Genomic DNA, 26,981 nt, shown 5'->3' on the forward strand with positions numbered 1-26,981 from the left:
TGCCTGCCAAGCCACGATTATGGATTATTTGCAGCAAGTGTTAACAGTCCTTTTAATTACTGTAGACAGCTCCGCTTAATGTTTTTTGTGTAACACGTGTCGCAGATCACAAGAGGCAGCAACGAGACAAAGCAAAACCAAAGGGGATGATGGATGGAGTGCTGAACATTGCAAACACTCACCCCCAGCCAACTGATCTGGGTTTCATCCATCATCATTCTTTAGCTCACTCTGCCACCCCAGTTCAGACATGGCGTAGGCAAATCAGTCTGACCATGTGCCTCATGGGAACAGTCCAGCCCGAACTGATAAGAGACAGCCCGCTCCGAAGGACATCTCCAAACTCTGCACAGTAGGATATTTTTTAATGATACCTCTATAAAATACTTTTAAAACTCTGTGAGTTGATGGATTGATGGACAGGCAGCCAGAAAGAAGAACGACTTGTAATGTTGGTGACTCTCTACAAAGAAACTGGCGTCACTAAACTAGAAGTATCTAATGCTCAATACCCCACTTATATGCAATCTTTAATTTTCCAAAGCCACTGAGAACAAGCATTTGCAATGCAATAGGTCTTGCAGCTACTTGAGTTTAAGCTATTGGTATTGTAAATGACAATGCTCTTTATTTATGTTTTTAAAACGAAAACAAAAATAAAAGGCATTGTTATCTGCAATGGTAATAGCTCAAACTCTCATAAATGCGAGACCTATTGCATTGCAAATTCTTGTTTTATATGCTTCAGAATACACATCTCTCCTTTGCTAGGTCTTGGTTCCGTGAAATAGATGGTCTGGCCGCTAAGTTTCTCTGGGGGTGCCGGAGGCCCAGGCCCAATGCCGAATCCCACCTTTTGATGGAGGTCTTGGAATGACGAGTCTCTATCTCTACTATCTAGCGACTCGACTCCTTACGATCCACAACCGGTTTAATAGCGGCTGGTCCGACCCGGCGTATCGATTGGAATTGCACACCATGGGCTTCTCCTCTATATAGGGGATGCTTTCCGGAGCCGTTGTTCCTTGGGCTCTTCCTGAAGTCACGCGCGGAGTATTCCTGGCTTGGCGGGCATCACTACATAATACCCGCTGGGCGGGCAGGCTGACCCAATGCACTCCACTGTGGTGCGGCAGCAGGCTCCGAGAGGTTGCTTCCTTGTCAGGATTCCGGCAGTGATACCTCATCGGGTATCCTTGTTGGGCGATGTCTGGAGCAGTACCCATCTTAGCTCCTTTCAGGACTTGCAGACCAGGCACTCTCTCCACCCCTCTCAATTTTTCCGATATGTGCAGCTGCGCCATGCCCTCCGCTCCCACATGGCATCCCCTTGCCTGAGTATAGTCCACCTGAGGCTCAAGTCATGACCAGCGATTTGGGGAGAGGAGGGATCTCCCGGATTTATCGATCACTCATCAATAATACCCCGAACTCCCTCTCCCAACCCTGAAATAAATGGGAGGGCTGGCTCTGGGCTCTGGAAGATGAGGATTGGAGAGACGCCCTGATGGCCCCTAAAACAATTGCGGTTTCAGCGAGTCTCCGGCTGGTCCAAGTATACTTTCTGCAAGCTGCCTATCTTACACCGCTGCGTCTCCATCGCACGGGGCTTCGGCCTGATGCCCTCTGTCCCCGTTGCTCCCAATCCCACGCAGACTTCTATCATATGGTGTGGCTTTGCCCTGCGATACAGGGATATTGGGAGTCTTTAACACGAGAACTGACGGAGGTCTTGGGCTGGGATGTTCCTCTCGTCCCTAAACGGGTTCTGCTGGGCATCACCGATGGGTTGGATGGCAACAGGGCTGAGAAACTCTTCCTTAATACAGCTCTGGTGGTAGCCAAGAGGGACATTGCTGCCCACTGGTTGAATAATACCACGCCCACTTTGGTGCGCTGGCGCACGGGGTGGACTGATGTGCCGCACAGGAGCTGCCTCTCTATGTAGCCAGGGGGTGCCCTAAGAAATTTCGCCGCATGTGGGGCAAATGGGTTGGAGTGATAGAAGACTAATGTGTAGTGGTTTGGTCCTCAGATAAGAAGTTGATATGTCGATACTGGATTTACATGTGTATAGCCTTGATGCCAATGTGAAGTGTTTTTCCCTTGGTCTTACCTTATATGATGTAGTTCTGAATGGTGCTGTTTGTTTTTGTTGCATTCAAAGCTCAATAAAATTGATTATCAAAAAATAAATGCATACAAAGAAATATTTTTGTGCACACATTTCAAATGCGCTTTAATGATAGAACATTATGTACGCTCCTCAAATCTTTGTTACATTTATGCAAGTTGAATGTCATATGAGGCATAATTCATCGTAAGCTCATGTCCGTATTCCAATTGACTGGAGAGCTGTGTATTGTGATCCCTTAAATGTGCTTTGTAAACTGATTAGGAAATTTATAGCAATGCAACACAACGAATAACCAAGCAATATAAACAGTTCCCCAATGGCTAAGGAAAGTTCAGCCTGTGCTCTTGTTCAGATCTATGGAGTTTCACCTTTTCTTAGATGAAATGTATAGAGGTCTCATCGTAGAAGAGTGTGTGTGTGTGTGTGGGGGGGGGGTCATTGTTATGTCTTGTATGTAACAAGGCTCTTGGCTTATGACTATTTATGGGTTACAGTAATGGACATCCCGTTCCCATCCTAAACTTTCTGGCCCCTCATCCTATCGCCATTAGAGTGGATTGGGCCCAGTGGAGTCCTAGACCCCATTCATTCGTTAATAGAATCAATCACTTATTGCTGCACATTATTCCCACTCTTTGGTAATAGGGAATTTACGTAGGCCTCAGGCTTCCTCCTGGTATATTGTGGAGCTTTTGCTTTTTGCTGCTTCCATTGGTTTATGTGTGGGCCAGACGGAGAGTTCCAGTCAATGTGATATCCAGTTTTGCTAATATTAGCAATAGATCTGCAAATTTAGTTCCCACTTTGCCACACTGTGGGCGAGGTCCTGATGCTAGCTCCTCACAGGTCCTCGTGCCAGGTCCTCACAGGTCCTCGTGCCAGCTCCTCGCAGGACCTCGTGCCAGCTCCTCGTAGGTCCTCGTGCCAGCTTCTCGCAGGTCCTCGTGCCAGCTCCCCCTGTGACAGTTATCCTGTCCATCGTGCCCACAGTCCGCTACCCTCTACTGCATGTCTACCTGCTGCCCCTCTGTTTGTGCCCCCTCTGCTCTTTTCTTGCTCTGTTTTGCCTTTTCTGCTCGTTTTTCCTACCCTGTTTTGCCTTTGTCTGCTTGGCTTTCTGCCTTCTGATTTGCCTTTTTCTGCTTGGTTTTCTGCTTTGCTTTTTTTCTGCTTGGTTTTATGCCGTCTGTTTTTCCCTCTTCTGCACTGTTTTGCCTATTCTGCTGGTTTCTTAGGTCTCGCCTAGGCAGCGCATGCAATGTCTTTCAAGACATGCTGTATTTACTGTGTAGCTTTTCAGCACCCCATCTTACTAATTCGTTCCTTCATGTGCCATTCGAAATTCCTATGTTTTCGTTGGTTTACATTGTCCCTCCTTTTACTGTTTTGGTCGCCCTAGGGACTGGGCCTGTTACATGTATCATCTCACTATTGGCCATATATGTTCGTTTTGGCACACTACTTTTTCTTTTGCCTCAGCCTGTTTGGCTTTCTGAATGTGCGTCTTTGATTTCACGAGTGCTTTTTCAGCTGGATGCTATATTGTTTGTTATCCTAAAACATTTTTGGTTTCGTTAGCTGAAATGTCTAAACCTTAAATATACTTACTTAATGGAAGTGTAGTTTAAGAAGATGGCCGACAGTAGGATCAACCTATTTACTTTGTACTTTTGACAGTGTGGTTATTTGGATACGATTTCAGAAGTAAACCGCTTTAAGTTGCATGCTTTCAACTTTTCATACTTTCTTTTAGGTTTCAATCGTTGGTGAAATAAAACATATATCAAAGGATGCCTCCTCACACTCTCCAAACATGGCATGTGATGTGAGATTACTTAACAATATATTCTGCAAGTAGACAGTGCAGCATCACTTGAGCACAAGTCAGCGTCACTCAGCAGCACCACCTGAACATCGCTAACCAGTACTTGAGCACCACCACAACTCCAGCACAGCACCACCTCAGTCCCAGTGCAGCACCATCACTGCACCATTGCAGCACCACCTCTGTACGAGTGCAGCACTACCTCAGCATCAATGCAGCACTACTACCAAAACCACATCAGTACAGCATCACTCAATGCCACTTCAACATAACTCAACACCCGCGCAACACTGCACCAGTGCTACATCAGTGCATCACACCAGCACTGCATCAGTGCATCAAACCAGCGCAGCACCAACTCCGCACCAGTGCTGCTCCACCTCATCAGTGCAGCACCACCATCTCAGCAATAACTCAGCACAAACGCAGTACTACTTCAGCATTAGCACAGCACCACCTCAGCACCATTGCAGCATCACCTGATCACTTGATCCCCAGCAGAGCACCACCTCCACATCACCCAACACCACCTCGGCATCACTCAACACCATTTCAATACAAGCACACACCTCAGCACCAATGCAGCACCACCTGAGCACAACATCAGTTCAGCAACAGCACAGCACCATCTTAGCACAGCACAACCTCGCCAATGCACCACCAGTGCATCACCAACTCTGAACCACCCCAGCACCATGTCCGCATCAGCACAGCACCACGTCTGCATCAGTGCACCACCAGCGCAGTCCCATCTACGTACCAGCGCCACCCCAGCAGCAACTCTGCACCAACGCAGCACCACTTCAACATCAGCGCAGCATCACCTCAGCACAGAACCAACTCGGCATCACTCCGCATTATCTGAGCACCAGCTCAACACCACCTGAGTACCAGCGCAGCAGCACCTCCACAGCAAGACTCAGTACCACTACGGCATGACTCAGTACCTCCACAAATTCACTCAGCATCCCCTCATCATCAGCACAGCACCATCTCAGCATCAGTGCACCACCATGAGTGCAGCCTCACCTCTGCACCAGCGTAGCCCCTCCTCAGCAGCAACTCTGCACCACTGCAGCACCACTTAACCATCAGTACAGCACCATCTCCGCATCATTCGGCACCACCTGAGCATCAGCTCAGCACCAGCGCAGCACCATCACCTCAGAATGAGTCCACACCACTACATCATCACCCAGCACAGCATCACTACCTCCGAATCAGGTGCAGCATCAACCCAGCATCACTCAATACCATCACGGCACCACCTACACATCAGTGCACCACCACAAACCTATCATAGCATCAGTGCATCACCACCTCAGCATCACCTCGGCACTCGTGCAGCATCACCTCGGCACCCGCGCAGCATCACCTCGGCACCCGCGCAGCATCACCTCGGCACCCGCGCAGCATCACCTCGGCACCCGCGCAGCATCACCTCGGCACCCGCGCAGCATCACCTCGGCACCCCATCACCTCGGCACCCGTGCAGCATCACCTCGGCACCCCATCACCTCGGCACCCGTGCAGCATCACCTCGGCACCCGTGCAGCATCACCTCGGCACCCGTGCAGCATCACCTCGGCACCCGTGCAGCATCACCTCGGCACCCGTGCAGCATCACCTCGGCACCCGTGCAGCATCACCTCCGCACCCGTGCAGCATCACCGCCGCACCCGTGCAGCATCACCGCCGCACCCGTGCAGCATCACCGCCGCACCCGTGCCGCATCACCGCCGCACCCGTGCCGCATCACCGCCGCACCCGTGCCGCATCACCGCCGCACCCGTGCCGCATCACCGCCGCACCCGTGCCGCATCACCGCCGCACCCGTGCCGCATCACCGCCGCACCCGTGCCGCATCACCGCCGCACCCGTGCCGCATCACCGCCGCACCCGTGCCGCATCACCGCCGCACCCGTGCCGCATCACCTCGGCACCCGTGCCGCATCACCTCGGCACCCGTGCCGCATCACCTCTGCACCCGTGCCGCATCACCCCGGCACCCGTGCCGCATCACCCCGGCACCCGTGCCGCATCACCCCGGCACCCGTGCCGCATCACCCCGGCACCCGTGCCGCATCACCCCGGCACCCGTGCCGCATCACCCCGGCACCCGTGCCGCATCACCCCGGCACCCGTGCCGCATCACCCCGGCACCCGTGCCGCATCACCCCGGCACCCGTGCCGCATCACCCCGGCACCCGTGCCGCATCACCCCGGCACCCGTGCCGCATCACCCCGGCACCCGTGCCGCATCACCCCGGCACCCGTGCCGCATCACCCCGGCACCCGTGCCGCATCACCGCCGCACCCGTGCCGCATCACCGCCGCACCCGTGCCGCATCACCGCCGCACCCGTGCCGCATCACCGCCGCACCCGTGCCGCATCACCTGATCACAAGCACTGCACCACCAAAGCATCAGTCCCACCTCAGCACCAGCACAACTCCACCTCTGCATGAGTCCCACCTCTGCACCAGCACAACTCCACCTCTGCACCAGCACAACTCCACCTCTGCACCAGCACAACTCCACCTCTGCACCAGCACAACTCCACCTCTGCATGAGTCCCACCTCAGCACCAGCACAACTCCACCTCTGCATGAGTCCCACCTCAGCACCAGCACAACTCCACCTCTGCACCAGCACAACTCCACCTCTGCATGAGTCCCACCTCTGCACCAGCACAACTCCACCTCTGCATGAGTCCCACCTCTGCACCAGCACAACTCCACCTCTGCACCAGCACAACTCCACCTCTGCATGAGTCCCACCTCTGCACCAGCACAACTCCACCTCTGCATGAGTCCCACCTCTGCACCAGCACAACTCCACCTCTGCATGAGTCCCACCTCTGCACCAGCACAACTCCACCTCTGCATGAGTCCCACCTCTGCACCAGCACAACTCCACCTCTGCATGAGTCCCACCTCTGCACCAGCACAACTCCACCTCTGCATGAGTCCCACCTCTGCACCAGCACAACTCCACCTCTGCATGAGTCCCACCTCTGCACCAGCACAACTCCACCTCAGCAGCAGTTCAACACCAATGCAGGGCCGCCTTGGCACCGCCTCGGCTCTGCATCGCCTCGGTACCACCTCAGCACAAGCGTAGCACCACCTCAGCACAGCACCAACTTGGCATAAGCGCAGCCCCACCTCAGCGCAGCTTCAACTTGGCATAAGCGCAGCCCCACCTCAGCACAGCACCAACTCTGCACCACCTCAGCATGACTCAGCACCTCAGCATCCCTCAACATCACCTCAGTATCCCTCAACATCACCTCAGCATCCCCTCAGCATCCCCTCGTATCCCTCAGCATCACCTCAGTATCCCTCAGCGTCACCTCACCAGCACACTACTACCTCAAGACCACCTCAACATCACTCGGACCAACCTCAGTCTGACCTCCGAATATGGCATCTTTAGATTCTCCCCTAGTGTCCATCCGCTGCTCGTGTTGTAATTCTGCTACTATTACCCAACCTCCAACTTCCTGTTTATCTCCACCTCTACCCCATAACACAAGACAGGATGATGCAGGTCTTTATCTCCCAATGAGTTCTTAGTTTATAGAATGGGGGAATGCCTAATAACTGTATGGATCTGTGGAGCCTGTTGACAAGCTTGCGACTTGTTCCCATACTGAAAATAGTCTGCATGTATCCATGCGGGGCATTTTAGAAATAGTGATATGCCTGCTGTCAGACATCTTGGCAACTAACACCCTGAGGGACAGTAACTTTCCCGATGGAATGTCAGAGTTTGTTGAGGGGACCCCGAAAGGGATTAGGATGCTAGAAAAGGTCCCTTAGCATAGTGAGTCCAGCGTGATCCCATCCAGTTATTACTATACTGGCTTGCTCCAGCTATTTGGTAAATATCATTAAGAGTGGTTGTGAGAAAGTGCCTCTTTTGCATGGTTATCCCCCCCCCACACTTTTTGCCTGGTTTTGATGTTGTTTCAAATGTGGTGCAAAGGGCCCCTCTGTCAACCAGGTCCCCTGTACCAGAGCTCCTTCCCTAAAAAAACTCCCAATTGGTACTTCTACCCCTTGTAAGTCCCTAGTAACTGGTGCACCTGGGGGCTGAGAGCTGATGAGGGTCCCTTGGGACCCCCTCACTGGAACCATGCCACTGCCCTTGCAGTCTGTATGCGTCTGCGAGGGAGAAAGCGACAAAGTCGACATGGCACCCTGTCTAGGTTTCATGCTATTCAACACTGCCTGGCCGCATAGGTAAGTTACTTCTCTAGCAGGCCTCGCAGCCCTAAGGCAGGGTGCACTATACTACATGTGAGCGCATATCTTCATGAGTAGTATACCTCTACAATATTGGGCACCATTCCCTAATATTGTAAGTTCCAGTGAAGCCATAGAGAGTACATGGGCTGAGAACCCGACAACCTGAGTTCCACAGCCTCATGATGGCTTCACTGAATACAGGAGGGTTTGGTACCAAACTACTCCTTTCAATAAACCCACACTGATGGCAGTGTGGGATTTATTGTACCATGTACCCAGAAGGCACCTCAGAGTTGCTCCCAGAATCCCTACTAACCCTGGTGTGGTCTTAGAATGGCTGTAGGCAGACAGCCACCATCAGACATGTTTCTGGTTTACACTCCCACTTTGGGTGGGGAAACAGGAGGGACAATTTAAAAATATAGATGTGCCCACATCTACCAACCCCACCCCTCAGGTGGGATGAAGCAAGGTGAAGCCCACTTTTCAGTCCCTGCCATCTTGAGGATGGGGGGACCCCTCCAGTCAGGCCTAGGTCTATGCCCCTCCCACAGGAGGGTGGCATAATAGAGGGTGTAGTCACCCCAAGTGCAGTGCCCATTGGCCCCAACTGCTACTCCCCTAAAACACCTCCTAAATTTAGTATTTATGTGGCTCCTCCAGGCAGGCCCCTCAGATCTGTGACGACCTAAGAAGTAGGAAATCACTCTGCAGCAGAAGACATCTGCCTTGTCCCCAGCCTTACAGGTCTGTCTCCAGCTTCTACGTAACTTGCGACCTGTCTTGTAGCACAACCTCCAAACCCCTAGGAGGACTGTTGCTTTCAATAAAGACTCCAAACTCCAGCGGACCTATTTGAGAAGAACCAAAAACTGCCAAGAACCACCGTAGTTGAGACGGGCACTGTTGACGATGGACTCACAGAGACCAAATATCTCCCAAAGACCACTGTGGTAGAGGACCGGCACTTGTGTCGACGTGACTCTGCACTGCCCACAGAATGCTGTGCAACCAGAAAACCTCCATGACCTCGAAGGATCATCTCGACCCCACGGCCCGAGTTGTCTACAGCTCAGAGCCCGAGCGACTGTACTCTCCTGCTAGTGGCTGTACTGGTCGCTTCCTGCACAGGCCACCTGACCGCGATCTCTTCAAGACGATCCAACGGCAGCGAGCCCTCATCCGAACTACAGCCATCGACCGTGACTGTAACTGTGTTGGCCACTTGCTGAAACCTATCCCTCTCGTTGCCGCTATAGCCCGCCTCGGTAAAGGTACTGACATTCGCACCTTACAAGTGCCCTAATCCCTCACGACTAACCCTGCACAGTACGTGGGTCTGACCACGCGAGGACTGGAACTGTAATTTGTATATTCTCTTGATACACCCCTCAATTGATTCTCTCCACAGGAATCTTGTCTATTCGAATTTGTGAAGGTGAAAAGTAGATTTACTTGAAACATACTTACCTTATTACGAAGTCTTGGTCTTAAAAAATAAAATAGAAATAAAATATCATTTTATAAAATTGGTCTGAATCTCCTCTGTGTTAGGCCTAAGGCTGCTCGCCCACATTACCACTAATAGAGCACTTAGGGTTTTACATTGAGCCTTGTACACTTTTGGGGAACCCGTGGACTTTGTGCACGGTATTACCACCTAGTGATATTGCATACAGAGCAGGCTCCCTACAGTGGTATATTATGAGGTTATGTTGCTGTCTTTGTTGCCCTACTTGTGATCCTCCAGTGGCCATATTGTGCTATTGGCAGAAGAAGGGGTGAATATTTACATGGCCTAGCGGCATGAAGTATTAACTGCTCAAACTGTTCCAGTTTTCCAGACCTGCGTGCTGGGCCCAGATCGCCCAAGTGTAAGTCAGCCAAACATCTCTACCACCATTATGTTTGGGCTGCTAGGTAATAGAGCTTAAAGTCTGGTACTCCTAGGCCCCCCTGCTCTGTCTGTCTCTTCATAAAGGTTAGGGCCACTGGGGGCCAGCTACCATTCCAAATGAGGTTTAGTAGAAAACCTTTTAGTTGTTTGAAATGTTTCAAGGGTAATATGCAAGTCACATTTGAATAATAATGGAGCTAAGGTAGCATGATCGTTTTATTCAACGCAGTTCTTCCTGACACTGTGAGGATGGTGCACCAAATAGTAATTTTTAGAGTGGAGGGAGTAGGCCGCTCTACCCACATTTCCTTCTGTAATGTCTGTCGCAGAGGTAGACTTCAGCCCTAAGTATCTGATGGTGGAGGTGCTCCATTTGGAAAGTTTACCTCCTGTGCTGTCACAGTCTGGGGGGGGTGGCTCCCTGGACTTAGTAGCTAAACATTAATTTTGTCTCAGTTCACCTTCAGCCCTGACATGCCACCAAAGGCTCCTACTTCCCTTATTTTGTCTCTGACATTGGTGTCTGTGTTACGGAGATGTAACAGGATATCATTGGCAAACGGTAAAATCACATTGTAGGATGTGCTGTTGGTGATCCCATCCCTCCACGTCAGATCGACCAGAGTCATGCCAGTAGGGATTCGACTGCCAGTGCAAGCAGCAAATGGGAGATAGGATAGCTCTGTCTGGTGCCCCTGCCCACCTAACACTGCTCAGAGATCTCTCATCCTGTATGAACCCCAGTAGTGGAGAAGAGCATAGATGACACTAATCCATCTATGGCATGCATTACCAACTCCAGACCTGTGAGGAATCTGCCAGGAAAGGGAATCAAACGCTTTCTCCATATCTATTGATCATATTGCTGCATTTGGCCAAGTCCCCCGAGGCTGTTTCAGCTTTCCAAATAACGGCCGTATATTTTGTGATTTGTTGCGGCCGGGGATAAACACCATTTTGGTCTGCATGAATTAAGCGTACCATATGCGGCGGGTGTCTATTAGCATTACATTTTCCAAGTATCTCTTATTCTCCATTCAATATTGAAAGGGGACGGTATACTGAGAAATCATCTTTGGTTCTTCTAGCTTAAGAAGTATGACTACCAGTACTTCCCGAGTTGTAGTGGGGAGCAACCCACGTTCAAAGGCCTCATTATAAAATTCAGCAAACCTGGGCGCTGATTGGCCCACGAAGGTTGCATAGAATTCTAGAAGACTACCATCGGCCCCCTGGGTCCTTCCCTTGGGCCAATAAGGATATTGTTTCTTTCACTACTTTCAGTAGCTGTCGTAGGCCTGTTCTTTGTTTAGGTGTCAATCTTGGCAGGGTAAATCCTTATAGATAATAGTCTAAGCTAGTGATGAGGCGCTCATCCATATTGGCTTAGAGCTGCTTATAATAAGTGAGGAATGGGTTATTAATCCCTTTCTGGGATTGCTGCAGTGTCCTATCAAGGTCCACAACCTTTGTCCAAATAAAACCCCTCCGGTCTGGATTCGTCAGCCAGCCCAAGAGTCTCGCTGACTTGTCGCCTTCCATGTCCTGGTGGACCAAGTAAGCTGTGTGATCTACCCAGCATTAGCCCTCTACCAGGGAAGCTTGTTCTTCTCTAGCTTCCTGCAACTATACTAGTGGTGTGCCTCCCCCACTCCTTCTCTTTCCACTTCTCAGAGTGTCACTTTAAATGCCTCCCAGATTACAGAGATGAAGTCATATGAGCCCTCGTGTTTTCCCCCTGAGTTTTTTATAGTGCAGACTTGACCTGAAGGCATCTGTTATCCAAGCAATTTTCATGAGCACCAGTTGTTACACAAGGACACATTCATTTTTGTTGGGCACAGTGAGATTAAGGGATTTGCTCAGAATCACAGGATGTTGAGCATCATTGCTGAGACTCTAATCCGGTTCCCCAGATTTGAGATCTACCACCCTAGCCATTAGTCCATATCCTCTCCCCATTATCTTAAAAGGTGCCCTAAGAATTCCTGGATGGATTCACAAAAAGCTGTGTTTTCTAGCGGTCTACTCTGGAATTTCCACCTAGATATGTGGAGCAGCAGAGGGTTATGATTCTTAATCATCCATCCCAGATATTCAGCTGTGCTGACCTCTGAGCGAATGTTAGCATGTCCAACAAAACAATCTAGGTGGACATAAACGCAATGCACAGTCCAGTATTTCAAGTATTCCCCCGGGCCAGATGTTGGTCACCATATATCTCTTAGCCGTGGTATGTGTTGGAGTATTTTAGAGCGGGGATGGGAAGTGTCGAGTTGGACATCAAAAACCCTATTGAAGTCTCCACCTATGTTAACTGGACTATCTGGCTAATTCACCAATAATAGTGATAATGAGTAGTAAAAGGATGCCTACATTTGGGCTGTACATGTTACAGAGGGCTGTTGCCCTGCCATATAGCTTACCCTCCACAAAGCCATATCTGCTGTTATAATCAGTTGGGTGCAAACCTCAAATGGGACCCCAGAACTTACCGATATGAGCGCCCCTTAGCATATATAGTGTATCCAATGTCAATCAATCACCCTCTCCATTTAGTGTTCAGTTAGAGTCCTTCTCTGTGTGCCAGGTGTGTCATATGAAACATAGCTCTATGCACCACTCTGCGTCTTCGATGTGTGCACCTTGTATTGTTTAGTGGTCGTGGACATCCCCCATACATTCTATGTTAGTGATTTATACTCAGTAATGCCCCATGTATCAGTTAGTCATAAGGAGCTTTAGGCTTAAATGGAAGCTACTGCTTGGGGTGCGGGGACGGTGAAAGGATTAAGTAGCGCCTCCCTCCAAAAATATCCCTCCATGGCATGGACCCCAACTTCCCCCACCCAAAGCAATAACATGTAGGATAAAAACAGAAAATGAAAAACTGCTTGCATCTGACGCAAAAGTCCTTCTGTGGAGGATCTGCACCATAGTTCAATTATGAGGTGACGAAACCCCTTGCCTGCCACAAGGGCTCAAGAGGAGAAGAGCCAGAGGTGAACTATCTGCCCCTCCTCCGCCATCTTGGCTTCACGGCTGACATATTTGTGCAGATTATTGCTAGCACTCTGTGTCACCTTGGTGCTCGCCTCTCCTCAATCGAATTTCCAGGGGCAGGAGTATGACTAAGTAGAGACAAGAGATCAAGGCTTCATGATAAGTGTATGAGTTTTATATAAGGTGTATCATTCATAAAAAAGTTAAGCAGCCATCTGTGGTGTCCTGTTCGGTAGAGCAGCAGATTTCGCAGTGCTAGAATCTGAGTCAGTCTTATTATGGGAATGATGTGTGTGAGAAAGTGCCATCTTTCTTGCATGGTATGCCCCCAATTTGTGCTGAAATGCTGACGAACTTTGACTGAGTGTGCCCTGGGTTCCTGCCAATCAGGTACCCAGGGGCTTGTATTCCTTCCCTAAAACTGTATTGAAGCCTAAACTAAATTGGCAACTCTGGCCACAGGCCAGCCCCTGGTAAATGGTACCCAGGGCACTGTGGCCAGAGAAGACCCCTAAGGGCTGTAGCACTTAATGTACCACCCTTGGGGGGCCTGGTACACTGACACCCACACACTGTCTTTACAGGCTGAGTGTCTTGGTGCAGAACTAAACAGAGAGTTGACATGGCACACATCCATGTGTGCCATGCCCACAAACAACACTGTCCTGGAATACCTCAGTCACCCCTCTCTCTGGGTGCACTATGCCAGGGGTGTGGGCACAGGTGCCCAAGCCCTGTGCCCCTGGAGTACCCAGGGCCATTCCTGGGCACTGTAAGTATATGTTGCTGGGAAGTCGTCATCACGAACTCCACAGCACTATAATGGCTACACTGAAGACTGAGAAGTTTGATATCAAACTTCTCAGCACATTAAACCCACACTGATGCCAGTGTGGGATTTAATGTAAAATGTACGACAGAGGGCAACTCAGAGTTACCCCTTGAACCTAACCTACAATCCACGTCTTGTCTGAGAGGCTGCCTAGGCTGCCACACAGCAGACATGTTGCTGGACCCCTGGGTAGAGCGCCATCCACTCTCCTTTGCCTGCAACAATGCACGTCCTGGGCGAGGTGCTAGGTGAGAGAGAGAGAGTGAGTCAGTCAATCAGTCAGTGAGAGAGTCAGTCAGAGAGTCAGTCATTCAGTGAGAGAGATTGAGTCAGTCAGTCAGTGAGATTGAGTCAGTCAGTCAGTGTGAGTGAGTCAGTCAGTCAGTGTGAGTCAGTCAGTGTGAGTGAGTCAGTCAGTGTGAGTGAGTCAGTCAGTGTGAGTGAGTCAGTCAGTGTGAGTGAGTCAGTCAGTGTGAGTGAGTCAGTCAGTGTGAGTGAGTCAGTCAGTGTGAGTGAGTCAGTCGGTGTGAGTGAGTCAGTCGGTGTGAGTCAGTCAGTCGGTGTGAGTCAGTCGGTGAGAGTGAGTCAGTCAGTCGGTGAGAGTGAGTCAGTCAGTCGGTGAGAGTGAGTCAGTCAGTCGGTGAGAGTGAGTCAGTCAGTCGGTGAGAGTGAGTCAGTCAGTCGGTGAGAGTGAGGGAGTCGGTGAGAGTGAGGGAGTCGGTGAGAGTGAGGGAGTCGGTGAGAGAGTGTGAGAGTCGGTGAGAGACTGTGTGAGTCGGTGAGAGACTGTGTGAGTCGGTGAGAGAGTGTGTGAGTCGGTGAGAGAGTGTGTGAGTCGGTGAGAGAGTGTGTGAGTCGGTGAGAGAGTGTGTGAGTCGGTGAGAGAGTGTGTGAGTCGGTGAGAGAGAGTGTGAGTCGGTGAGAGAGAGTGTGAGTCGGTGAGAGAGAGTGTGAGTCGGTGAGAGAGAGTGTGAGTCGGTGAGAGAGAGTGTGAGTCGGTGAGAGAGAGTGTGAGTCGGTGAGAGAGAGTGTGAAATTGTCAGGGAGAGAGAATCATTCATTCAGTCAGTCAGTGAAAGAGTGGGAGATTGTCAGTGAGAGAGAGTGGGAGATTGTCAGTGGGAGATTGTCAGTGAGAGAGAGTGGGAGATTGTCAGTGGGAGATTGTCAGTGAGAGAGAGTGGGAGATTGTCAGTGAGAGAGAGTCAGTCAGTCTCAGTCAGTGAGAGAGAGTCAGTCAGTCTCAGTCAGTGAGAGAGAGTCAGTCAGTCTCAGTCAGTGAGAGAGAGTCAGTCAGTCTCAGTCAGTGAGAGAGAGTCAGTCAGTCTCAGTCAGTGAGAGAGAGTCAGTCAGTTTCAGTCAGTGAGAGAGAGTCAGTGAGTGAGAGATATTAGGGAGTCTGTCAGTGTGCAGTGAGAGTCTGTCAGGTCAGTGAGAGTCTGTCAGGTCAGTGAGAGTCTGTCAGGTCAGTGAGAGTCTGTCAGGTCAGTGAGAGTCTGTCAGGTCAGTGAGAGTCTGTCAGTGAGAGTCTGTCAGTGAGAGTCTGTCAGTGAGAGTCTGTCAGTGAGAGTCTGTCAGCGAGAGAGAGAGAGTGGGAGTGAGTCTGTCAGTAAGAGAGAGTGGGAGAGAGTCTGTCAGTGAGAGAGTGGGAGAGAGTCTGTCAGTGAGAGTCTTTCCATGTGAGAGTGAGTGTCAGTGAGCGAGAGAGTCTGTCAGTGAGTGAGAGAGAGAGTCTGTCAATGAGTGAGAGTGAGTGAGACTGTCTGTCAGTCAGTGAGAGTGAGTGAGACTGTCTGTCAGTCAGTGAGAGTGAGTGAGACTGTCTGTCAGTCAGTGAGAGTGAGTGAGACTGTCTGTCAGTCAGTGAGAGTGAGTGAGACTGTCTGTCAGTCAGTGAGAGTGAGTGAGACTGTCTGTCAGTCAGTGAGAGTGAGTGAGACTGTCTGTCAGTCAGTGAGAGTGAGTGAGACTGTCTGTCAGTCAGTGAGAGTGAGTGAGACTGTCTGTCAGTCAGTGAGAGTGAGTGAGACTGTCTGTCAGTCAGTGAGAGTGAGTGAGTGAGACTAAGTCAGTGAGAGTGAGTGAGTGAGACTGTAAGTCAGTGAGAGTGAGTGAGAGAGTCTGTCGGTCAGTGAGAGAGTCTGTCTGTCAGTCAGTGAGAGAGTCTGTCTGTCAGTCAGTGAGAGAGTCTGTCTGTCAGTCAGTGAGAGAGTCTGTCTGTCAGTCAGTGAGTGAGACTGTCTGTCAGTCAGTGAGAGTGAGTGAGACTGTCAGTCAGTGAGAGTGAGTGAGACTGTAAGTCAGTGAGAGTGAGTGAGAGAGTCTGTCTGTCAGTCAGTGAGAGTCAGTCTGTCAGTGAGGGAGAGTCAGTCTGTCAGTGAGAGAGTCAGTCTGTCCGTAAGAGTGAGTCAGTACATGAGAGTGAGTCTGAGTGAGTCAGTCAGTGAGAGTGAGTGGGATAGTCTGTCAGTGAGACTCAGTCAGTCAGTGTGAGAGAGTGGGAGAGTCAGTCAGTGAGAGAGGGGAAGAGTCAGTGAGAGAGAGTGAGTCAGTGAGAGAGAGTGAGTCAGTGAGAGAGAGTGAGTCGGTGTGAGTGAGTGAGTCGGTGTGAGTGAGTGAGTGAGTCGGTGTGAGTGAGTCGGTGTGAGTGAGTGAGTCGGTGTGAGTGAGTGAGTCGGTGTGAGTGAGTGAGTCGGTGTGAGTGAGTGAGTCGGTGTGAGTGAGTGAGTCGGTGTGAGTGAGTGAGTCGGTGTGAGTGAGTGAGTCGGTGTGAGTGAGTGAGTCGGTGAGTGAGTGAGTCGGTGTGAGTGAGGGAGTCGGTGTGAGTGAGGGAGTCGGTGTGAGTGAGGGAGTCGGTGTGAGTGAGGGAGTCGGTGTGAGTGAGGGAGTCGGTGTGAGTGAGTGAGTGAGTCGGTGTGAGTGAGGGAGTCGGTGTGAGTGAGTGAGTCGGTGTGAGTGAGTGAGCCAGTCAGTGGAACTGAGTGAGCCAGTCAGTGGAACTGAGTGAGCCAGTCAGTGGAACTGAGTGAGCCAGTCAGTCAGTGGAACTGAGTGAGCCAGTCAGTCAGTGGAACTGAGTGAGCCAGTCAGTCAGTGGAACTGAGTGAGCCAGTCAGTCAGTGGAACTGAGTGAGCCAGTCAGTCAGTGGAACTGAGTGAGCCAGTCAGTCAGTGGAACTGAGTGAGCCAGTCAGTCAGTGGAACTGAGTGAGCCAGTCAGTCAGTGGAACTGAGTGAGCGTGAGTGGGAGAGTCGGTCCGTGAGTGAGAGTGAGTGGGAGAGTCGGTCCGTGAGTGAGAGTGAGTGGGAGAGTCGGTCCGTGAGTGGGAGAGTCGGTCCGTGAGTGGAAGAGTCGGTCCGAGAGTGGAAGAGTCGGTCCGAGAGTGGAAGAGTCGGTCCGTGAGTGGAAGAGTCGGTCCGTGAGTGAGAGTGAGTGGGAGAGTCGGTCCGTGAGTGAGAGTGAGTGGGAGAGTCGGTCCGTGAGTGAGAGTGAGTGGGAGAGTCGGTCCGTGAGGGAGAGTGAGTGGGAGAGTCGGTCCGTGAGTGAGAGAGTCTGTCTGTCAGTCAGTGAGAGAGTCTGTCTGTCAGTCAGTGAGAGAGTCTGTCTGTCAGTCAGTGAGAGAGTCTGTCTGTCAGTCAGTGAGAGAGTCTGTCTGTCCGTCAGTGAGAGAGTCTGTCTGTCAGTCAGTGAGAGAGTCTGTCTGTCAGTCAGTGAGAGAGTCTGTCTGTCAGTGAGTGAGAGAGTCTGTCTGTCAGTGAGTGAGAGAGTCTGTCTGTCAGTCAGTGAGAGAGTCTGTCTGTCAGTCAGTGAGAGAGTCTGTCTGTCAGTCAGTGAGAGAGTCTGTCTGTCAGTCAGTGAGAGAGTCTGTCTGTCAGTCAGTGAGAGAGTCTGTCTGTCAGTCAGTGAGAGAGTCAGTCTGTCAGTGAGGGAGAGTCTGAGTGAGTCAGTCAGTGAGAGTTAGTGGGATAGTCTGTCAGTGAGACTCAGTCAGTGTGGGAGAGTCAGTCAGTGAGAGAGGGGAAGAGTCAGTGAGAGAGAGTGATTCGGTGAGAGAGAGTGAGTCGGTGAGAGAGAGTGAGTCGGTGAGAGAGAGTGAGTCGGTGTGAGTGAGTGAGTCGGTGTGAGTGAGTGAGTCGGTGAGAGAGAGTGAGTCGGTGTGAGTGAGTGAGTCGGTGTGAGTGAGTGAGTCGGTGTGAGTGAGTGAGTCGGTGTGAGTGAGTGAGTCGGTGTGAGTGAGTGAGTCGGTGTGAGTGAGTGAGTCGGTGTGAGTGAGTCGGTGTGAGTGAGTGAGTCGGTGTGAGTGAGTGAGCCAGTCAGTCAGTGGAACTGAGTGAGCCAGTCAGTCAGTGGAACTGAGTGAGCCAGTCAGTCAGTGGAACTGAGTGAGCGTGAGTGGGAGAGTTGGTCCGTGAGTGAGAGTGAGTGGGAGAGTCGGTCCGTGAGTGAGAGTGAGTGGGAGAGTCGGTCCGTGAGTGAGAGTGAGTGGGAGAGTCGGTCCGTGAGGGAGAGTGAGTGGGAGAGTCGGTCCGTGAGGGAGAGTGAGTGGGAGAGTTGCTCTGTGAGTGAGTGAGTGGGAGAGTTGCTCTGTGAGTGAGTGAGTGGGAGAGTCAGTCAGTCAGAGAGTGTGAGAGTGAATGAGTCTGTCAGTGAGAGAATGTGAGAGTGAATGAGTCTGTCAGTGAGAGTGAGTCTGTGAGAGTGTCCGTGAAAGTGAGAGCGTCTGTGAGAGTGTCCGTGAAAGTGAGAGCGTCTGTGAGTGTGTCCGTGAAAGTGAGAGCGTCTGTGAGTGTGTCCGTGAAAGTGAGAGCGTCTGTGAGTGTGTCCGTGAAAGTGAGAGCGTCTGTGAGTGTGTCAGTGAGAGTGTGATAGATAGTCAGTAGGAGTGAGTCGGCCATTAATCCAAGGCATTTGCAGTTAGGGTGAGTACTCTAAAGCTCAGCTTTCATTGTGACAATGTTTCGAATATAAAACCTGTACATTTTTGCAGAGTTTAATGATTTGTGGCTATTCATAATGTTCTGAGGGTACTACATTATTATATGCAAATAAATACATGCAGAAAAACCTGTAATTTCGTGTATGCGTGCGCATGCAGTCTGCTCTTTTTCGAAGCAGATACTCGTGCTTGCGGCGCGCTCCTGCAAGGTGGATGCCGCCACAAGCACGAGTATGTGCATCGAAAAAGAGCAGAACGCCGGCTAAAGGTCTCCTATGGAGCTCATGCGCCCTGCGTAGGCGAGACCTAAAAACCACCTTTACCAAAAAGTGCGTTAATAAATTCTGAGTTCAGAGAGCCTGAACTGCATTTTTCTATCTTGTCCCTGTGGAAAGCTACACATGTAAAAATATTACAGTGCAACCCCAATGATAAAGCCTATGGTACTGGTAGCCTTTCAATAGTGAAAAACGAAATACACAGTATTTCACTATTCAAACGTCTCACACAACAGTACATGTCCTACCTTTCATATACATTGCAGCCTGCCCATGGGAGTACCTTGAGCCTACGCTACGAGTGCCTTACATGAAAGGGAAGGTTTGGGCCTGTCAAGTGGGTACATTTGCCAGGGCAACATGACAGTTTACAACTGCGTGCGCAGACACTACAGTGGTGGGTCTGAGACACATTTACAGGGCGAATCCTGTGGGTGGCACAACCAGTGCTTCAAGCCCACTAGTAGCATTTCATTTACAGGCCGTGACGCACATCGTGCACTTTACTAAGTTAAATCAAATATGTAAGTCATGCATAACCAATCATATCACAACTTCTACAGAGAGCATATGCACTGTAGCACTGATCAGCAGTGGTAAAGTGTCCAGAATCCTATAGCCAACAAACACAGGGTCAGAAAAATTGGAGGCAAAAGGTAAACATTTGGTGGTATAAACCTGTCAAAGGGGCCAGGTCTAAGAGATCATAAAACTGAAAAATCAAAAGGAAGAAGAAACAGTATTTTAGGGACATCCCTAACCCCTTCGATGCTGATGACGAGCTCAGCTCGTCATCAGCTATGGCACTCGTATGCTGATAACGCAGGTTTTTGAAAAATCCAGCGCACAGCGGGAAAACCGCTAGCGCGCAAGGGGCTAAACAACAAAACTCAAGCAGGATAGTGTTAGCCCAGTCTTTCTTGCTACTACCTGGTATAACAAAGTTACATTGTATTTGACCCTTCAGGAAGAAATAAAAATTACCTTTTCACTCTCCTGTTCCTTTATTTGAATAGCATTTAGTTTGTGGTTGTGCAGGTGTTTTTTCAGTACTTAATGTTTACACAGGTAAGGGCTAGTTTCCTTTCAGTGGGGTTTTATAGGCTAGTATAGGTTTAAACCTAAAACAGGATAGCCTAATTATAGTATTGTAGTAAAGAAAGTCATACAGCGGGATCGGACGCAGTAGGATCTGGTTCTTTACTAGTGGGGGCCACCATTCTCTCCACCTGCCCCTCCTCAATGTCCAATTCGGATGTAACTTCCGTGGCAGCCGGATGCCGGCATGATATCTTTCATTGTTTCTCACTCTTCGATCCTCCTGGGTTCCTTTCGCCACAATGAGGAGGGATCTTCAGCCCCCACGTGGTGGGGGATTGAGGGAGAGAAGGCGTTGCTCTGTTAGCCTCTGCTGGGGATTCAAAGAAGATTCTTGGAGTGGTGGATCATTCTTAACTTGGCTGGATACAGCAGGAGTTTAGCTTTGAATTGATCAAAAGATTTGCTCTGAGCCTGCACCCCTTCGTGTAATCAGGAAAAATCACAATGTGCCCGGATTGAAACTTCAAATCTTTAACTTAACGGGCTCTCTGAAGAATCATATCCTTATCTTTTTAGTTCAAAAGTGTGTGATTAGGGGGCTTCGAGGGGCCCTGGGAGTAGGTCTGTAGGCCAAGGCACGATGCGCCCATTCAATTACAAAGCAAGATGAGAAATGCGTATCCATTTTTGCCTGTGATGTTGTTGTGGTTTACCATGCTCTTTGGCGATTTGAAGATGTAACCGCTAGACGGAGGATTGCGTGGGTGCCATGCTGGTGGGTCCATAAGGCAAGAGCTGTAGCTCCCCCCACCCACGGGACGCCAAGCTGGATGACTTGTCAGGGGCTGACCCCCTTGCTTCAGGCGTGGGACCCAGGCAACACAAGCAGTCTCTTCCAATCCCAGGGCCCCTGAGTATCCTCCTCAGATTCCAGGGTCCCTGAGTAGCCTAATTGAAAGCACTGTATGGAGGGGTCAGGGAGTGCGGCTAGGACTTCTAAAGCAAATCCATGGAGCCATATTCCCTCCGCAAGGTGAGTACACCATATAGGGTCCCGGGAGTGGCATGAAACATGGCAGCAATGCCAGTGATATTCTGCAATGCAATACAGGCCTCAGAAGGGGGGGGTGGGGTCCTTCAGCAGGGAGCATAGTTTGCAGGCCACGCTTGACCTGGCTGGCACAACAAAGGTAATGGTGGTCCCCCCACAAGCTGCCTACGGGTCGAGACCTACAAAGCGCCTCCCGCCACCTCCCTCACCATCACACTCTGGCCTCCTGCCCACCGATCTCTGCCCTCCAAAGTCCCTGGCAGCCATTTGTGGCAGGGCCGACAAGGGACTAACGTGGTCACCCTCAAGCACCAGGGGCCCCAATGTGACCCACTCTGCCATGCGCAGTCTCAGTTAAAGCAGCCAGTGGCGAAACCAAGGTCCCAGCTCCCAGAGACAGCAATCAGCGGTGGTCCTCCATTTTGAGCCGCTGCACTCCCCAGGCTCTAGATGTCTGCTCTGGTCCGCAGGGTCGGGGTAGGACCTGGAGGTTGTGCACCAGCAACGCCCTCGAATTCGGGCATGCCTGCACCCAAACATCGCGGCCACGAAGCTGCGACGGACAGAGCTCATCAAGTTGCATCCGCCATGTTGGCCACGCATGCCACGACCTCCCTCACATGTAATATTTAAGACTCTAATTTCTGGCTTGTACAATGATGCACCAAACATAAAGTCAGCACAAAATTACTGGTAGACTGCACAGCGCATCTGCAATGATACGTATCAAATCGTCTACCATATGTGCTGCCACTGTATAGTTTTTGTTGATGTTTGTGTTGTTGTCTTTGGATGTATTTGTCCACAATGTCTGATAAATTAGGAGCAAAGTAGATAATTTTCCTTAAAACAAAAATGCAATTAAAAAAATTCTTAGGAGGGTTTTATACTTTAAGAATTTATTGTTAATCCACTAACAATTTGATAAGTGTGTAGAGTGCATTGTGAGTGACTTCATTTCACTTGATTACATGTGCACATCTGTTTAAAGCATGTTTTCCATTGCTAAGACTTGCATACAAATACTGTATTTTGCCAGTGTTTTTTTTCCTTTCAATTCCTTATAATTTTTGTTCACCTTTTAAAGTGAGTGTTCAGATTAGTCATTCAAAACTAACAGTAAACTTTCTTTGTAGCAATAAGGATACTATTTCTCTGTGATGCGCATTTGTGCATTAAAATTAAAACATGTTTCTATACTAATTCTAAGTACAACTGCCTGCTATGAAGTACCGCTACTGTTCCATGAAAACTATATGCAATGGTTGTTTGTTTTTTTTATTTATATTTTTTTATTGCAGGCATAATACTGTCGTGATTAGGTGCCCCCCCCCCCTTTTTTTTGTGGCAGTTGCTTGCAAGGAAAAACAAAATATTGTACCATACCCATGGCTTATCCAGACCAGATCCGTTGGCTTGGCCAACGCTTGTTTAATGTTTTTTAATTTTTTTTATTATAATATTTTTGATTGACTCCGATAAGAGTTGTCACCAAATAAGACAGAAAATGTTCAACAAATGATTTGTGTGGTAAATCAAGTAGTATCAACAATGTTCCATGCACCGGGCACAACAATGTGGTCAGTTTTTCATTTTGAGGTACAACAAACCCTCCATTCCCACTATCCCCATCTGGCAGCCAGCAAACCCACATCAGAGTCCAAACAGTCATGGTAAGAGCTACAACAGAATCATAATGTCAGGGAAGAAGCAAATCGTTAATATAAAAAAACAAGGTTCTCACAAATAACATATGCTTATTAAGAACTGAATGGAGCATTGACATAAGACTAAAGCACTATAGAAGTATTCAGGGGAAGATCATCTCTTATGTGAATCTTAAACTCTTTCACCAGTAAATCCCAAGTCTGGGTTGTGAAATGCTCATTTTGTCCTCCCTCTCTCTCCTCCCTATGTAGGTGTGTGATTTGAGACTAAAGATAGGGGAGGAAAACCACGCTCCAGGTCTCCACAGTAGAAGGGGTTATGCTTTTGCAATGAATCGTGATATTTCGGTTAGCTAAAAGCAATGTAAGATGAAGATTTTGGTGGATACTTCTTAGGTAGATAGTTTCCAGATATGACTGAAATGTCAGATTCAGCTACAGTGTGATGGTATGTAGCTTTACTTCTCTCTCTTTCTCTCTCTCTCCCACCTTTCCCTATCTTGCAGCATGTGCTAACAGGAAGAACTTGGACCAGTGCTTGTGGTTGTTACTTTTTTGCTGTCCTTTATTTATCATAGTCAGCCCATCTAACATGCCATTTCATTTTCCTTTAATAGAAGAATGGGTGCGACCAGTCATGAAGCGAGACAAACAAGTCCTTCTACATTGGGGTTATTTCCCTGACAGGTAAGTTATGCTACAGCTCTGTCAAGTTTTCATCTCACAGGAGTTTGACTGTGTAGCGATTTAGGCCTTGGTTTCGAGTTAAGTGGTTTTAGATGTGAGTATACCAGGTGGTTAGAACTAACGTTTCTGGCTTGTATCCTTGCACCTACAGCCACCTATTTAAATTTGTTGTCCATGCAATGAGAAAACATGCAAGCCATTCATTAGTAGGTCCTTTTCTGCATGGGGAGACCCCATTTAGGGCCAATTCAGGGCTCAAAAAAATCATTAAAAAGTTACTAGACCTGCAGGTCTAGTAACTTTAATAATCTACTCTACCTAACTGTAATGTACTTGACCAGTGAACTGGTTTCTTATTGTGCAATCCTAGGCAAATATTTTGTCTTATGAGTCACCTTTTTCTTTATTATCACATAAGAGAGCACCTTCAAATATGCAAGTTCACTATTTCTGCTGTACGAAAAAACTTTTTATTTACTAGACTAAATGTTTGCTCCATGTATAACAAGAATCAAGGCCATATATAGGGTACACATGATTCCTGGCTTGCCTCTTAGTTCACTAATAGCATTGTCATCTGGGCAGGAGCAGTAATAATTCAGAGTTCATGTTTAAAAACTCACTTTTCATAAATATTTTACCAAAGCAGGACGTGGTAGTGCATTGTCTTTTACAGATAGCATATTTTCCATTGAAATGGCCACAACACTTTCCCACTTACATGTAGTTTTGCTGATAATAGCACATAAACAATTTTTGGAAATTGGGTTTCTGCAAAAATATAAAAAAAATGTACATCACCAAGTAAAGTGTTCTAATCTGTTTCAATCGTATAAAAATATATTTTTCACCACATAATTACAAAAAAAGATCTTCATAACTAGTGAAATATATTTTAAATGCTTGAACAGTTAACTTAGCTAGTTCAGTGTTAGAAAAATGCCTGACTTCTTACAGCCTTTCATTTAACATGCTTTGCACAGTTCAATTGTCACACAGATCACATTACAAAATCATCTAACTTAAGTCACAGAAAGAAAAATAAATGTAATAAGATAAGCTGACTTTTGACCTCTATCTCTGAAAGCCAGCAAATGTAGCAAGCTAACAAGATTTAATGTCATTTTTATTGTTCTTTCACCTTGAGAGCAATAAAGATGCCTTTAAATCTGGTTATCTTGTCACATTTGCTCTGCTTTCAGAGACAGAGGTCAAAAGTCAGTTTGTCTTCCCAGAAGTTAGATGATTTTCAACTTGCAGGAAAAGGCGAGTAGTCCATAAAAATAGCTCGTCCTGAATAAATTTTGCTCGACAATGTGAGTGGGCGAGTGGATTTTTCAAGCCCTGCATACCATTCCAGTTTTACTGGCTGCATTTTCAGGATGCTAAAATCAGGCCAGATGTTCCAACATCTAGAAAATCTAGTTATGGGAACACCTCTTCATCAGTATTGCATCTCTGTATAGAGTTGCCCGCGTTATGTAGAATACTGCTTTGTCATCCTGGCCATAGCTACATCATGCGTTGCTCAGATTTGTCCAAGAGATTTAGTAAGTGTTCCCCAATAAACCCCTGCTAGCTCACGTTGGGTAGACACGCTAGTTGGTCCAGAATCAGAGTGGAAGATCTGTGGTGAGAGAGACAAAGCAATATTGTCTATAAAAATGCTCCTTTTGTTCATAAAAGCCACAAGTATTAAAAAACAAAGACCAGGATCCTAAGGAGATAGCTGAAGATAGTCCCCACTAGAAAAATATAGACACAGAAAGGAAGTGCTAAGGACCAAGAGAAACAATGAAATGGAGATATGGAGGCCTGAGTGGGAGGAGAGAAAGGGGGTGAAAGAGGAATGGAGAAATGTAGATGGGAGGAGCTAAATCTCTGGGATAGAGGGTAAAGAAGAGACCTAACCGTAAAGTGAGACAGACACCTTGACAGAGCAAGGAAGGGAATCTGGGACTGAAGAAATATGGGCAATCTTACATATGGGGAGAAACACGGCATATAGCAGGGATTATGAGAGCATCACATAGCAAGAAGTTGGGAGAGAAATTGAGAGTGACCTGGAAAAAGGGCAAACGCACAAGAAAGGGGTAGTGTAGCTGGTGAATTAGAGTCAAAGTGAGAGAAGGACTAAAGGTGAGGAAAATAGAATAAGATAAGGAAGTGGAAGGCAATGCAGACCATATGGTAAACAGGACAGGCAAGAAGGATAGTATTGGAGAGGAAGTGTAGAAAAGTATAGAGCCTTAAAATTGGTATCCTCATTCTTCCCTTAGTTACGACACTTGGATTCCTGCCAGTGAGATTGAGGCTCCTGTGGAGGATGCACCAACCCCAGAGAAACCTCGTAAGGTAAGTTCTCAGTATTCCTGCTTTAATTTCCTGGGAGCTCTTTGAAATGCTGTCCAGATTTTTGTTGTGTTTGACAAACTACACTTACTATTTATGTTGGTCAGTATCCCCATTAAGATGCCATGATACTTGAATTAAGAATCCCCTGTCTCAAAGCCTTGAGTCTCCAGTCCAGAACGTAAGAATACTTTTTCATTGTGCTGCTTTCTAGCTAAATAGCAATGTGTGCCAGAGCTTGAACCAATCATGTGACACAGAAGTACCTAAAATAAGCTGTAATTGAGGACCTATCATGCTTCGAACTGGGGTTCACAGCAGGCTTTATTTGCCACGGTTATGCTACTGTAGCCCATTTGTGAGTTTTTTCCTCATGTATCCACGGTGGCACTTGCATGCACAGCTACATTCACTTGGACACCTGCCTGCAAGTTTTACAAGGTATGGCCTCTTAGAGTAGACTCCTACATGTATCAAGAAGTAGCACACAGTGGGAGGGAGGCCAGATAACCTTCAGAGTCATGATCCCATGGCTAGTGTTAAACTTCTGTGGTCTTTGAGAGCATTACTTGTGTCATATGAGCTTGTATTTCTTTTGTGTTGACCAATGTGCTTTACTTTATTCCAGGTTCATGCTAAATGGATCCAAGATACAGACGTCTTCAATGAGTGGATGAATGAGGAAGATTATGAGGTTAACGATGAACGGTGCTCTCTCCCCCGCCGTAAGAAAATCTCTGCCAAGACTCTGATAGATGAGGTAAGAGTTCTCTACAGCAGCATCTCCTATAGTACATTGTCTTACCAGATTAGTAAAAAGCAAAATAACACAAATCTCGGACAGGCCAGTACCTTTTGAAGCACCTACAGCTTTTAATAACATAATTCATCTGAGGCTTTTTAAAATGCACATCACAAACTGAATTTTCCCATGGCCAGTTTAATGATCTGTGGCATTATTGATTGAACCGTTGTTTTGTTTTTCCCTCCTCACACTTTGCAAGGTTGATGTGTGGTATCA

General features: G+C 48.5%; 1 protein-coding gene across 4 annotated transcripts in view; it reads left to right on the top strand.

Annotated features, from left to right (window-relative positions):
* Positions 1-26,981, top strand: part of SMARCC2 (SWI/SNF related BAF chromatin remodeling complex subunit C2) — a 482,651-nt gene that overhangs the window by 50,184 nt on the left and 405,486 nt on the right. For all 4 annotated transcript variants that reach the window (XM_086963879.1, XM_086963886.1, XM_086963883.1 and 1 more), the window contains exons 7-9: positions 23,539-23,608; positions 25,888-25,963; positions 26,589-26,720. In XM_086963879.1, coding sequence (XP_086820005.1) covers positions 23,539-23,608; positions 25,888-25,963; positions 26,589-26,720 — 278 coding nt within the window. The remainder of the gene's footprint in view (positions 1-23,538; positions 23,609-25,887; positions 25,964-26,588; positions 26,721-26,981) is intronic.

The sequence above is a fragment of the Lissotriton vulgaris genome, chromosome 1_1 (genome assembly GCF_964263255.1).
Source record: "Lissotriton vulgaris chromosome 1_1, aLisVul1.2, whole genome shotgun sequence".
In the NCBI taxonomy this organism is placed as follows: Eukaryota; Metazoa; Chordata; class Amphibia; order Caudata; family Salamandridae; genus Lissotriton; species Lissotriton vulgaris.